General features: G+C 48.2%; 1 protein-coding gene across 15 annotated transcripts in view; it reads right to left on the bottom strand.

The window, feature by feature from the left end:
- Window positions 1–10841, bottom strand: part of FANCA (FA complementation group A) — a 53136-nt gene extending 42295 nt beyond the window's left edge. For 11 of the 15 annotated variants that reach the window (XM_061173202.1, XM_061173203.1, XM_061173205.1 and 8 more), the window contains exons 1-6: window positions 10663–10798; window positions 9523–9632; window positions 9070–9163; window positions 2986–3128; window positions 2800–2895; window positions 1063–1136 (exon numbers count right to left, since the gene is read on the bottom strand). In XM_061173202.1, the coding sequence (XP_061029185.1) occupies window positions 1063–1136; window positions 2800–2895; window positions 2986–3128; window positions 9070–9163; window positions 9523–9632; window positions 10663–10798 (653 nt within the window). Of the gene's footprint in view, window positions 1–1062; window positions 1137–2799; window positions 2896–2985; window positions 3129–9069; window positions 9164–9522; window positions 9633–10662 lie in introns of all 15 variants that reach the window. The other 4 variants (XR_009697853.1, XM_061173210.1, XM_061173209.1 and 1 more) reach the window with 4 other exon arrangements.
- Between the last annotated feature and the right edge of the window lie 3241 nt (window positions 10842–14082).

Here is a 14082-nt window from a genome sequence, read left to right as displayed (position 1 = left end):
CTTATTCCAACTTGGTTTATGGCCTGAACCGTGTGACCTATCCTGGAGCTGGGCACCAATGGGTGGGACGGTCTGCGGGCGTCAGGTACATCAGCTGCGAGTGCGGCTCTCTCTCGTCTCCGGGTCGTTGCTGGTCTGAGCAGGTGATCCACCCGTTACTGAAAGTGGGGGACTGAAGGCTCCAAAGATCATAGTTGAAAGTCCATCTCTCCCTTCAACTGTCAGGTTTTGCTTCATGTATCTGGTGCCCTGACATCAGGCGTGTATGCCAGGAGATACGGCTTTCACGTAGTCAAACTGATCAATCTTTCATGACTTCTGGATGTGACCCACGTGTCATGCCACCACTGGTTTCAATACAGCATTTTCAACTGTGCTTGACAGTCCCCCAAACTAGACATTCTCTATTTTCCCTGACCAGAGAATAAACACGTAAACCTCCAGCCTTCTGTCGACCAGGGGAGGAGTGACTGCCTGGCTGCCTACAGCAGAGAAGACAATCCACCTACAGCTCCAAATGCTTCTCACGTGTGTTCTCAGTCAGCTCATTCTAAGCCCCCCTCCCCTTCACTCCCTCACCCAGAGGCACCGGGCGCCATCGCACCGCCAGCTCACTTGCTAAGTCATTCACCACCAGCCCCTCCGCCTCCTGCTTCTCCTCCCCTAGACTCTCCCAACCTTATAGGGTTATTCCTTTTATAAAACCCCCTTTCTGACTCTTGGTGGGATTTCAGGAGGTAAGAGTTGCACACATTCTATCAACCATATTTACCTGAATGTCTCTCTTTTAGTTTTTAAAAATATTTTATCGCATTGTACATCTTATACAAAGAAAACATTACCAAATCTGTGCATGATGAAGACTTCAATTATAACAAATGTTCTCTTTAAATAATAAAGCAACTGCTTCTCTGGGTGATTTTTGGCTTTACATATAAATAAATCATACTAGATTAGAAAAAAATAAATCATGTAATATTAATTAAATTTCATGTTACATAAAATTTTAATTTTTAATTTAAATGTTCAATTTACTTTAATGGTAAATAATCACTGGTATACCTTTCCAGCAGCTCTTGGAGGCTTACAATGTTTTGAACATGAAGGTGCCACACAGCTTCAAGCAGCAAAGAATTCTGCAGAAAATCACAGAAACTATGAGTCCTTCACGCACACATTATCCTACAAGACGTTCAGCCTGTGTGCTTAACCATGTACTCTCCTGAAAACCAAGCCTCCCAACACTCACATCACCACCTTCACCACCCCCCCGCCACTGCCACCATCATTCCCAGGTTCAGGCTCAGGCTTGCTCTCTGCCCAGCCTCTAGCTTAGTCCACTTCCAGGTCTTTCTCCACTATGGCCAACACAAGATTCCAAAATGTAACTGGCCAGGCCAATCTCTCCTCTTCTTTAAAACCCTTCCGTGGCTCCTCCCAGCTTTCAGGACAAAGTTCAGACTCTCGTCTGTCCTCCCAGGGAGGCCCTCCAGGCTATAGCACTGATGCGCCCACCTCCTCGAACAAGGAGCCCCAGTCGGACTCGGCCCCAACGCCCACAGTGCCCTCCTCTTCACCCAGGAACTCATGCCTCACACCCCACGCAACTTCCTTCCAGGAAGCCCTTCCTAACCACCCAATCAGCCATGGCCGCCCACTCTTCTCTGCTACCTGCAAACACTGGGACCATCCCAATCCACGTGCATTTAGCTAGTTACCAACGGGCGCAGGGGCCATACCAACGCCTGACAATCAACTGAGCTCTACACTGTATGCTGGATAAAAGGGGGGAAAAAACCATGAATGCACCATCATCTTGGTTTTTTTCTTTCCTTCTTCTATATACTTAACTGATCTCATTTAGTACCTAAGCAATAACTTTCAACTGTTCAAAAATCAGTAAATCAACTACACTCCAACATAAAATTAAAATTAAAGGGACTTCCCTGGTGGCAAAGTGGTTAAGAATCTACCTGCTAATGCAGGGGACACGGGTTGAATCCCTGGTCTGGGAAGATCTCACATGCCTTGGAGCAACTGAGCCCGTGCGCCACAGCTACTGAGCCTGCGCTCTAGATCCCGCGAGCTACAACTACTGAGCCCACGCGCCGCAACTACTGAAGCCTGCGCGCCTAGAGCCCGGTGCTCCGCAACAAGAGAAGCCACCGCAATAAGAAGCCCGTGCACCACAACGAAGAGTAGCCCCCACTCGCCGCAACTAGAGAAAGCCCACGCACAGCAACGTAGACCCAACGCAGCCAAAAATAAATACATAAAATAAATAAATTTATAAAATTTAAAAAAAAATCTATAGGCCTACTGAATTCAAAATGTTTTAAAACCCAACAGATAAGGGACTTCCCTGGCAGTCCAGCAGTTAAGACTCCACTTGCTCCCAATGCCGGGGGCCCGGGTTCAATCCCTGATAGGGGAACTAAGATCCCAAAAGCCACGCAGCACGGCCAAAAAAAAAAGAAGGATTTTAAATCACTTTAAATCACATTTTTCTAGTTTACTATGCTACCCTGGGAAATTGTTCATCATAATATACCTAAGAAAACAAAACACGATGTTTCTGTGCATAGTCTATTCTAATAAATATTACTAATGATGGGTGAATATTGACAAATATGGTGATTGACAGTCCTTCTTTCCCATCCACAGAGGCACCCCAGTCTCTGTAATTAATGCGATGCTTGCTGGAATTCCTAACAAAACATGGGGATTTTACTGGCTCCACCAAAATCAACAGGACACTGCTTGAAAACCCTAGAGTCAGAGTTACAATCTCAACTTTACCTGTACTTTCCATAATTCTTGACAGAAGGAAAGACGGGAAAACATGCTTTGTGCTAATAAATTCTGAGCGATCTCAAACAACGAAGACAGTTTCTTCTGAAAAGAGAGATTAAATCTTTTCTAAGAAACGGTATTAAATGTCCAATTTTCCCAAACAGCTGAACAGCAACTCGTGCGGCGTCTTACCCTCTGGTCCGGCATCATCAGCACCTTGGGAGGGGGACCTGCATCTGCTTCACACACCTGCACGAGGCCAGAGGCCACCACCTGGCTGGACAGGACGGCCGCTGGAACACCCAGCCGCGCAGCTTGGTCCCGCAAAGCAGAGCCTTAAAGATGAGACAAAACACAGACACATACAACAAAATGTACAACTGAAGCAGATTGGTTAAATGCCTTCTCCGAAGCTCTAGCACCACAGAAAATTGCCTTTTGAAGGGGAGAAGAGATCTGGGGGGAAACACGAGGTATGAAAGTAAGACGACTTCAGTCTAATTGAAGAAGCTCACGAGAATCAGGGCAGCACCCATGGTTGCATATGCAGCCCATGGTTGCATATACACATCTGTGCGTTTTGTATGACAAAAACAAGGGAGCTTGGCAGATACATTCTGACCAAGAACTTTAGCAACTCTTTCCAAAGGAGCACAATCAATTGAGAACTTTTAACAAATTTCAGTTTTTTATAGTTACCACTCCCACAACCGTACGTTGATGTTTGACTGGACATGGGGTCTGGCTTCCTGATGCCAGCCACACACATGGTGGGCATCGCATGCCACAGATGTGCCCGGTCCCTGGGCTGCCAGGTGGAAGCTGGGCCCACAGGCAGCCACCCGCCTCCTGAGGATCAGCCCCTGGTCTGCACTCAATAAAAGGAGAAATGCTGGGCAGCCTGGAAATAGATGATGCCAACAAGAAAATTGTTTTCTAGTTTATTTGACTTCCAAAACTAATTTAAAAAAACCAGGAAACTGTATCACATGCCCATTACCTTCAAGGCTTGAAACACAGACAACTACAGAAGTGAAAACATGTGCAATAGTTGTAAAGGTTCCAAGTGACAGTACTAGATACTATCCACCACTGTGGTCAAGAAATAACTCATGGGGCTTCCCTGGTGGCAGAGTGGTTGAGAATCTGCCTGCTAATGCAGGGGACACGGGTTCGAGCCCTGGTCTGGGAAGATCCTACATGCCGCGGAGCAACTAGGCCCGTGAGCCACAACTACTGAGCCTGCGCGTCTGGAGCCTGTGCTCCGCAACAGAAGAGGCCACGATAGTGAGAGGCCTGCGCACCGCGATGGTGAGTGGCCCCCGCTCGCCGCAACTGGAGAAAGCCCTCGCACAGAAACGAAGACCCAACACAGCCAAAAATAAATAAATAAATAAATAAATAATTTTTTAAAAAATCTTAAAAAAAAAAGAAATAACTCATGGTAGAAATGTAGAAAATGCTCATTTCTAGCCATTTATTTCCAATTTGTGTCTATGGGAAAGTTTATCCCTGTTTTTATTTACAAGGCTTTTATTTTTATACAAATATGAATACGTGTGGTAGCCACTACCTTCAGCAGGAAAAACAACTGAAAAATTCATGAGTTGAGAGTCTACTTATATTTCTGTGGTCAAGGTGAAGAGCTTCTTATCTAAGTTCTCATGCTCTGATCCAAAAGTCCACACAAGGAAGCGTGTGGCTGAGCTGGTTCCCTGCACCCCGCACAGTCTGCGAAATCCAAGTACAATTCCGGCCGAGAGAAGCGGCACCGTGACCTTGAGGGATCAGCTGCCAACGCAAGCCTGGGGTGCAAGGTTATCAGAGTAGAAATTTAAAACGAATTAGTGGATTAGTTAATACAGTCGTCCCTCAGTATTCCAGAGGGATTGGTTCCAGGGCCGCCCGTGGATACCAATATCCGCAGCTGCTCAAGTTCCTTACACAAGATGGCGTACTGTTTGTATATAACCTACACACATCCTCCAGGACACTTTAAATCATCTCTAGATTACTTATAATACCTAAAGCAATGTAAATGCTGTGTAAATAGTTGCTGGCACACAGCAGATTCAAGTTTTGCTTTTTGGAACTTTGTGGAATTCTTTTCCCCCCTGAATATTTCCATCCAAGGTTGGTTTAATCCACAGATGTGGGACCCATGGATACAGAGGGCCGACTGCATCTTTCTGAAATGACAGTCATTACATAATAAAAATGTGAAAGACCAGAAAATAACTTATTTTTGTTATTCCCACAGAACTCTCCCTGTCTCGTATTCTCAAAGTGGGGCGGGGGACCTAGAAACATACAAGCAGACCTCGATTTATCGCACTTTGTAGAGACTGCCTTTTTTTACAAACTGAAGGCCTGTGGTGACCCTGCACCCAGCAAGTCTATCAGCACCATTTTTCCAACAGCACTTGCTCACTTGGAGTCTCTGTGTCACATTTTGGTAATTCTCACGATATCTCAAGCTTTTTCGTTATTATCACATTTGTCATGGTATTTGTGATGCGTGATCCCCGATGTTACCACTGTAACTGTTTCGGGGCATCACAAACTACACCCATAGATGATGGTGAACTTAACCCACAAACATCCCGTGTGTGCTGACTGCTCCACCTCCCGGCCGCTCCCGTCTCTCTCCGTCTCCTCGGGCCTCCCTCTTCCCTGAGACACAATACTGAAATTAGGCCAATTAATAACCCTACAGTGGCCTCTAAGTGTTCCAGTGAAAAGAAGAGTTGCACATCTCTCACTTTAAATCAAAAGCTAGAAATGACTTAGCGAGGAAGGCACATCGAAAGCTGAGACAGACCTAAAGCCTCTTGCACCAAACAGTTAGCCAAGCTGCGAAGCCGAAGGAAAAGTTCTTGAAGGAAATTAAAAGTGCTACTTCAGTGAACACATGAATGATAAGGAAGCCTAACAGGCTTATTGCTGATATGGAAAAAGTGTGAGTGGTCTGGACAGAAGATCACACCAGCCAAAACATTCCCTTCAGCCAAAGCCTGATCCAAGGCCAGGCCCTAACTCTCTTCAATTCTATGAGGGATGAGAGAGGGGAGGAAGCCACAAAAGCAAAGTCTGAAGCCAGCAGGAGTTGGTTCATGAGGTTGAAGGACAGAAGCCGTCTCCACAGCACGCAAGTGCCAGGTGAAGCAGCGGGTGCTGACGGAGAAGCTGCAGCAGGTTCTCCAGAGGCTCTAGCTCAGATCACCCATGAAGGTGACTACACTGAACCACAGACTTTCAATGCAGAGGAAACAGCCTTCTACTGGAAGAAGATGCCATCCAGGACTTTCATAGCCAGAGAGGAGAAGTCAATGTCTGGCTTCAAAGAAGAGGTTGACTCTCTTGTTAGGGGCTAATGCAGCTGGTGACTAAGTTGAAGCCAATTCTCATTTACCATCTGAAAATCCTTGGGCCCTTAAGAATTATGGTAAATCAACTCTGCCTGTGCTCTAAAAAAATGGAAAAACAAACCTGTATGATAGTACATCTGTTGACAACATCGTTGACTATTTTAAGCGCACCGTTGAGACCTACTTCTCAGGAAAAAAAGATTCCTTTCAACTGCTCGTTGACAATGCACCTGGTCACCCGAGAGCTCTGTTGGAGATGGACAATGAGATTCATGCTGTTTTCATGGCTGCTGACCCAACACCCACCCCGCAGCCCATGGATCAAGGAAGAATTTCAACTTTCTACTCTTATCATCTAAATAATACACTTCGTAAGGCTATAGCTGCCGTAGATGGTGACTGCTCTGGTGAATCTGGGCAAAGTGAATTGATGGCCTTCTGGAAAGGATTCACCATTCTAGATGCCATTAAGAACATTTGTGATTCATGGGAAGGATGTATCAAAATCAAAATGTTGACATTAACAGGAATTGGGAAGAAGTTGATTCCAGCCATCATGGATGACTTTGAGAGGTTCAAAAATTCAGTGAAGGAAGTAACTACAGATGTGGAGGACATAGTAAGAGAACTAGAATTAAAAGTGGAGCCTGAACACCATTTACAATAACCTAAGCAACGTTAAGTGTCCATCGACAGGTGAATGGGTAAAGAAGATGTGGTACATATACTCAATGGAATATGACTCAGTCATAAAAAAGAATGAAATAATGCCATTTGCAGCAACATGGATGCACCTAAAGATTATCAAAGTAAGTGAAGTAAGTCAGACAAATGTGGTATGATATCACTTACATGTGGAATCTAAAAAACTGATACAAATGAACCTATTTACAAAACAGAAACGGACTCACAGACATAGAAAACTTACGGTTACCAAAGGGGAAAGGGGCGCAGGGTGGGACAAATTAGGAGTTTGGGATTAAAATACACACACTACTATATATAAAACAGATAAACAGGGACTTCTGGCAGTCCGGTGGTTAAGATTTCGCCTTCCAATGCAGGGGATGCGGGTTCAATCACCGGTTGGGGAGCTAAGATCCCACATGCCTTGGGGACAAAAAACCAAAACATAATACAGAAAAAATATTGTAACAAATTCAAGAAAGACTTTAAAAATGATCCACATCAGGGACTTTCCTGGTGGCACAATGGTTAAGAATCCACCTGCCAATGCAGGGGACATGGGTTCGAGCCCTGGTCCGGGAAGATCCCACATGCCGCGGAGCAGCTAAGCCCGTGCACCACAACTACTGAGCCTGCGCTGTAGAGCCTGTGAGCCACAACTACTGAGCCCGCGTGCCACAACTACTGAAGCCCATGTGCCTAGAGCCTGTGCTCCGCAACAAGAGAAGCCACCACAATGAGAAGCCCGCACACGGCAACGAAGAGTAGCCCCCGCTCACCGCAACTAGAGAAAGCCCACGCGCAGCAACGAAGACCCAATGCAGCCAAAAATAAATACATAAAAATAAATTTAATTAAAAAAAAATGGTCCACATCAAAAAATCTTAAACAAAAACCAAAAAAACACAGATAAACAAGGACCTACTGTATAGCACAGGGAACTGTATTGGATGTCTTGTAATACCCTATAATGAAAAAGAATCTGAAAAAGTGTATCTAGAGAGAGAGAGAGAGAGAGAGAGAGCGAGCTATCTATATATGTATAACTGAATCACTTTGTTATACACCTGAAACATTAAGTCAACTATACTTCAATGTAAAAAATTACAGAAATTGAAAAAAAAAAAGTAGAACCTGAAGATGTGACTGAATTGCTGCAACCTCATGATAAAATTTGAAGGATGAGGAGTTGCGTCTTGTGTCTGAGCAAAGGATGTGGTTTCTTGAGATTGAACATACTCCCTGTGAAGATGCCAGGAAGACTGTTGAAATGACAACAAAGGATTTAGACTATTACATAAGCTTAGTTGACAAAGCAGAAGCAGGGTTTGAAAAGACTGACTCCAGTTTTGAAAGTTCTACGGTGGGTAAAATGCTATCAGCCGGCATTGCAGGCTACAGAGAGAGGATCTGTGAAAGGAAGATACAGCAGACTTCATTGCTGTCTTGTTTTAAGAAATGGCCGCAGCCCCCCAGCCTTCAGCAACCTCCACTCTGATCAGTCAGCAGCCATCAACACTGAGGGAAGACCCTCCACCAGCAAAAAGATTAAGACTCTCTGAAGGCTTAGATGATGGTTAACATTTTTAGCCATAAAGTAGCTTTTTGAATTTTAATAATAAAGCATTTTTTAATAAAGGTATGTACATTTTTTTTAGACATAATGCTGTTGTACACTTAGTAGACTACGGTATTTATTGTGTGAACATAAAGTTTATATGCATCAGGAAACCGAAACATTCGTGGGACTCGCTTTCCTGCAATATCCGCTTTCTAGCAGCGGTCTGAACCCAAACCACAGTCTCCCCAGGTCAGCCTGTATCTCTGGCTGCCTGCTGCACTTCCCTGCCCAGCAGAGCCTGTTCTCACCACTTCCAGAAACGAGGGGCACGTTTCCGTCCCGTTTTTCCAAGGGTAACTTTGGTTCTTACTGCTTGTGAGTCCCATGCTGAGTCACTGTTTTTAAACAAGAGCCTCATAACAAGCCTCAAGCAAGTCACAAAAACTTGTGGCTGGTGACCACACATATAAGCAGAAAACCATTACCTGGGGGAATTTACACATCTGCTTGTTATAAGCAAATCAAAGTCACTTTACATACAGCAGAAACTAACAAAACATTGTAAAGCAACTATACTGCAATAAAAATTTTTTTAAAAAGTCACTTTACATAAAGCTCTTCCATAACTCAATCTGTTAAGAAAATGAAGCTCTAACTTACCTATCAATGAACTGGAAAGGTCAGTGTGGGCCCCAGGACCATCACAATCAATCAACCGGCGGAGACACAGCGGTTCACGGGGAGGACCGTCTACCTGGAAACCAAACACCAAGCACTCCGTTTTAGAATTCAAGCCACGTCCTGAAAACAACCAAAGTGTACACAGTGCTTGCCTACTGCGCTATTCCCAAATATTCTCAGGTAAAAAAGCATTTTAAAAGGTGAAACTTACGGAAGCCTTTGAGAACTACCAGATTCCTCTCTGGACTGTTTTACCTCCAAGTAGATACATGCTCCCGGTTACTTTTCTCACCTGGACAGCAAACTTAATGGGTGCTTCTCCCAGATACTCATGAGGCTTGCCAGGTGTCCCTTCATGAAGATGACGCTTGGCTGGGCTCACAAACCCCAAACCCAAATGTGCTCGCAAAGGCGAAACCAACTGCCACTCACCTCAAGCACCAGGTCGCCCAGGTTTAGGTGGCTCCTCAAGAGGCGCACAGCCGACCCCCTGACCTTCTGCTCACCTTCAGGACCCAGTTGCTGCCTCTTGACCCTTCCCGCTAGGGGAGAAAATCAGTTTCAAAAAATTACAGCACTCTTCAAAAACTCAGGCAAGGAGACACCGTGACACCCTGTACCCCTGGAGGTGACGCACCCGGGAATGTCGCTTCCATGGGATTCCTGCCAAAACCACACAAGCTTAATCTAATCCTGAGACACATCAGACACATCCAACTGAGTGCCACTCCTCCAAACACCCAGGTCGGGAAGACCCAGGAACTGCCACCCTCTGGAGGAGACCGAGGAGACGGGAGTAACTGCCACGCGGGAGACTGGTCAGAAAAAGGACATTATGGGGAAAACTGGTGAAATCTGAGTAAAGTGTAGTTTAGCTGGCAGGATGGTACCAACGCTAGTTTCTTGGGATTGATCCTTTCAAAGAGGTTACGCGACTCTGGGGCTGAGCTGAGCTGAACAGTCACTGTCATCCAGGCTACTAGGGGCGGGGGGGCGGTGAATCTTAACTCCCTACCTTCTGGAACCACCCCTCTTGGCCACTCGTTGGACAGAGTGGACAGAGGGCTGCCAGGAGGGGACAGCTCGGGGTGGGCGTGGGGGAGGAGGAGGGCGGGGGTGTTGAGGCGGGACGGGCGAGGGTCGGGGATGAGGGGGGACGGGCCGGGAGTCGGGGATGAAGTGGGGACGGGCCGGGGTGAGGCGGGGACAGGCCGGGAGTCGGGGGTGAGGGGGGACGGGCGGGGGTCGGGGTGAAGGGGGGACGGGCCGGGGGTCGGGGTGAGGCGGGAACGGGTCGGCGTGAGGCGGGGACAGGCTGGGAGTCGGGCGTGAGGGGGGGACGGGCCGGGGGTCGGGTGAGGCGGGGACGGGCCGGGGTGAGGCGGGGACGGGTCGGCGTGAGGCGGGAACGGGTCGGCGTGAGGCGGGAACGGGTCGGCGTGAGGCGGGGACAGGCCGGGCGTCGGGGGTGAGTGGGGGACGGGCCGCGGTCGGGGCTCAGTGCGGGGGGGACGGCCACGGGCCGAAGGAAGCTGGCGGGGGAAGGGGTCTTGGAGCCCCGCGCCCACCTACCCAGCAGCTCGACCCAGGCCCTCCTGCGGCCCCCGTGCCCCGGATCCGAGGTAGCGCCCCGCGCCCGGGAGGCCGACATGTTGCGAACGAACCACGGGCGACGTCTCTCGGCTTCTGGCCCGCGTTGCCTTCCCATTGGCCGCGGACAGGCGCGCGCGCCCATTGGCTGCCAGCTGCCCGGCCACACCCTGCAGGGGCGGAGCCTCGGTAGCCAGCTTGGTGGCAGCGCGCGGCGGCCATCTTGGTAGTGGCGGGAGCGCGGGATGACGGACACCTGGGCCAGGTAGGTATCACTGACGTTGGAGGTTTGCGGCGCTGATTCAAACGGCATCACGGGCGAGAAAACTGTGCCATCCCTTGTGCATTATTCCTGTCGAGATGACCCAGAGCTGGGCATGAAGAAACAATCCGACAAACCCAAATCCAGGGAGACGCTAAAACCGCGCTGCCAGTTGGGAACCGTGTAGGACGAGTCTGCGCCCTCGTCTCCCGCGGAGCCCGGGGCGGCGGTGTGACTGCGGAGCTGAGGCTTGCTCTGCCTTGACTTCAATTAAGTGTAAACGAGAGGCCGCCTGGTGGACAGCGCAGCTCACCCCGGCCGAGCACGCCCAGGGGTCGCACCCACAGGGTACACACCCACAGGGGTCACACACATGAAGTCCATTTCCAGCCCCTCTCCCCTCTCTGGAGGATGGGGGGGAAGGAGGGCTGAAAATCCCAGGCTTGTAACCATGGCTTGGCCTTTCTGGCCTTCAGCCTCTGTGCCGGAGCCAACCAGGAGCCCACCCAGTGTCCACTTGTTAGAGAAAAAGATGCTCCTAGTATTCTTCCCACTTAGGAATTTACAGGGGTTTCAGGAGTTCTGTGCCACGATAGGCACAGAGACCGACATGCATTTCTGTTATCTCACAAACACTGTGCAGCCCCGTGTCTCAGTGTCCAGGTTTTCACACAACGTGGTCCCATCGGCCGTGAAGACCTTGCGGGTGCAGGATACCCTCAAAGAGCACTCACTGCCACCTCCTGAACTGCTTCCAAGTGGCTGGAAACTCCCAAGTTTTCAAGTTTGCGTGCATGCCATGACCACCCGGCATAACTGCTGCTGCCCAACCCAGATTGGGGGCTGCTAAACTTGGGTAAACAAGGGTCCACTGGAGGTGGGCCCTGCTAGACAGCACGTGGCCCTTGGGGATTGCAAAAAGCGGCCACGAGTCCTCCCCCCATCTCCGTCCCTTCCGTTTGGGCTGGTAATGACACAGGAGTGACGTGACACAAACAGGAGTTTGAAAAGAGCTGGTGCTGAGAGCCAGGTACCTCCAAGGAACACACCTGAGCCAGCCTGCTGAGGACCACCCACGTGGAGGAGAGGTGGCCGCCCAGCCAGCAGTCCCATGCCCTGGCCAGCAGCCTGCCTGCTGCCAGAACCTGGAAATTAGGCCATCACAGGCCGTCCAGCTGCTGACTACCCACCAGTGAGGTAAACAAGGGGGAGAGGCTAGCTGAGACCAGAACTGCCAGAGACACACACGACTGCACACTAAGCAAACAGCTTAGGAGGGGAGGGGAGCACCCACATGGCCTTGTAAGCACCGTGAAGACCTCGGCCTCCACGCCAAGTGAGCAGGGCCCTGGCGGGTGCACGTCATGAGTTATGCAGCTGGTTGAAAAGAGACTGTAGGGAGGCAAAGGCAGGGCACAGAGGCCAGGGAGATGGACTCAGGCCATTATTCGGCAATGGACAGGGGGCTTGACCAGCGTGGTGGTCATGAGATGGAGAGAAGTGATGAGATCGGTTCCTACTTCGAAAGTTGATCTGCCAGGTGAGGAAGAAGTGCAGAGTTTTCTAACCCGAGCCATTGGGAGGGTGGAGATACACATACATCATACAAACATATATCATATACACATACACATACATCATATACACACATACACATCATACACCATACACACATCATACATCATACATACACATGCATCATACACACATGCATCATATACACATACATCATACACATGCATCATACACACATACACATACATCATATACACATCATACATACATCATATACATATACACGTACATCATATACACGTACATCATATACAGATACACATACATCATGCACACATCGTTCACACATACATTGTACACGCATCATACACATCATATGCATACATACACTGTACACACACATCATATACATACATGCATATATCATATACACATGCATACATCATATATACACGTGCATCATATACATACACACATGCCTCACCTGAGAGGTGGAGACACTGGGAGGACGGTTTGAGAGACAATAACAGGAGGGGCTCAGAGTTCAAATGTGAGTGTGTCAGATTCAAGATGCCAGACCCCTGAATGGGGCTGCCAGGGGAAGTAGGTCGTAGAAGCTTCAACACACACGTACATACGTACACCTGCACGTGCATACACACACCCCAGGCACACCAGAGCTACCCCTCACTGCCCATCACCACAGTCCTCATCCTTCTGCTTCAAAGAACGTTGAAAAGCAGCTATTTGAAGCACATCGAACATGCCATTGTCATGACCTGCGTGTCTCCTGTGCTGGGTGAGACCTTCTATCAGAAATGGGCCATAGCTCAGTGTTTCCAAAACATCACTCGTGCGTGTGCCTTCCCAACGTCCACTGATAATCAGAATTATTTAGGGACTATTTTCCGTTAAATTTAATCACTTCTTAAAAACCAAAATCTAATTTAAAAGGAAACTGTATGTGCCAATATAAATGGAAATCCATTATTCTCCTGTATCATAAACTAAATATGAAACAACTTAAAGAAATTTGTTTAAAATTTGCCTTTGTTTCACCTGAAATCACCTCCCGAATTTAACTTGCATCTAGGATGTGGAAAGCTGCAAAGACCATCGCTGAGGCTGGATTGGGACAACAGAAAACACCACTCCCATCACCACCAAGCTAACAAGTGCTGAGTGACAGCAACAGCAGCCACCACTCCGGGTGAGGCCAAAGTGTGCAGAGACAAGGAAGGCTGTAAGCGGAGAGTGGGCAGCTGCACTGAGAAAATCCCTCAGCAACCCATCCCCACCATAAGCACAGGGCAGTGCTGGAGGAGTCTTGTGTGGAAGGTGGCCACAGCACACTGAAACGCAAATCCAGCTCAACTTCAGACCAAACTGACTCACCCCCACCACCCCACTAATGACCAAGCAGAGAAGGAGGCATGAACACTACCTCAGACTCTCCTGGCTCACACACAATGTTGGGCATGCAATCAAAAATTACGAGACAGACAAAAGAAGCAAGAGAAAAAAAATCAACCCATCCCTAAAAGGCAAGGTAGGTAACAGAACCAAACCCAGATGTGGCCCAGATGTTGGAACAGTCACACAGGGAATTTTAAGTAACTATGATT

The sequence above is a fragment of the Eubalaena glacialis genome, chromosome 18, assembly GCF_028564815.1.
Source record: "Eubalaena glacialis isolate mEubGla1 chromosome 18, mEubGla1.1.hap2.+ XY, whole genome shotgun sequence".
NCBI classification, from domain to species: domain Eukaryota; kingdom Metazoa; phylum Chordata; class Mammalia; order Artiodactyla; family Balaenidae; genus Eubalaena; species Eubalaena glacialis.
Note: the sequence above shows the minus strand (reverse complement) of the source record. Positions and strands in the feature narration are given on the sequence as shown.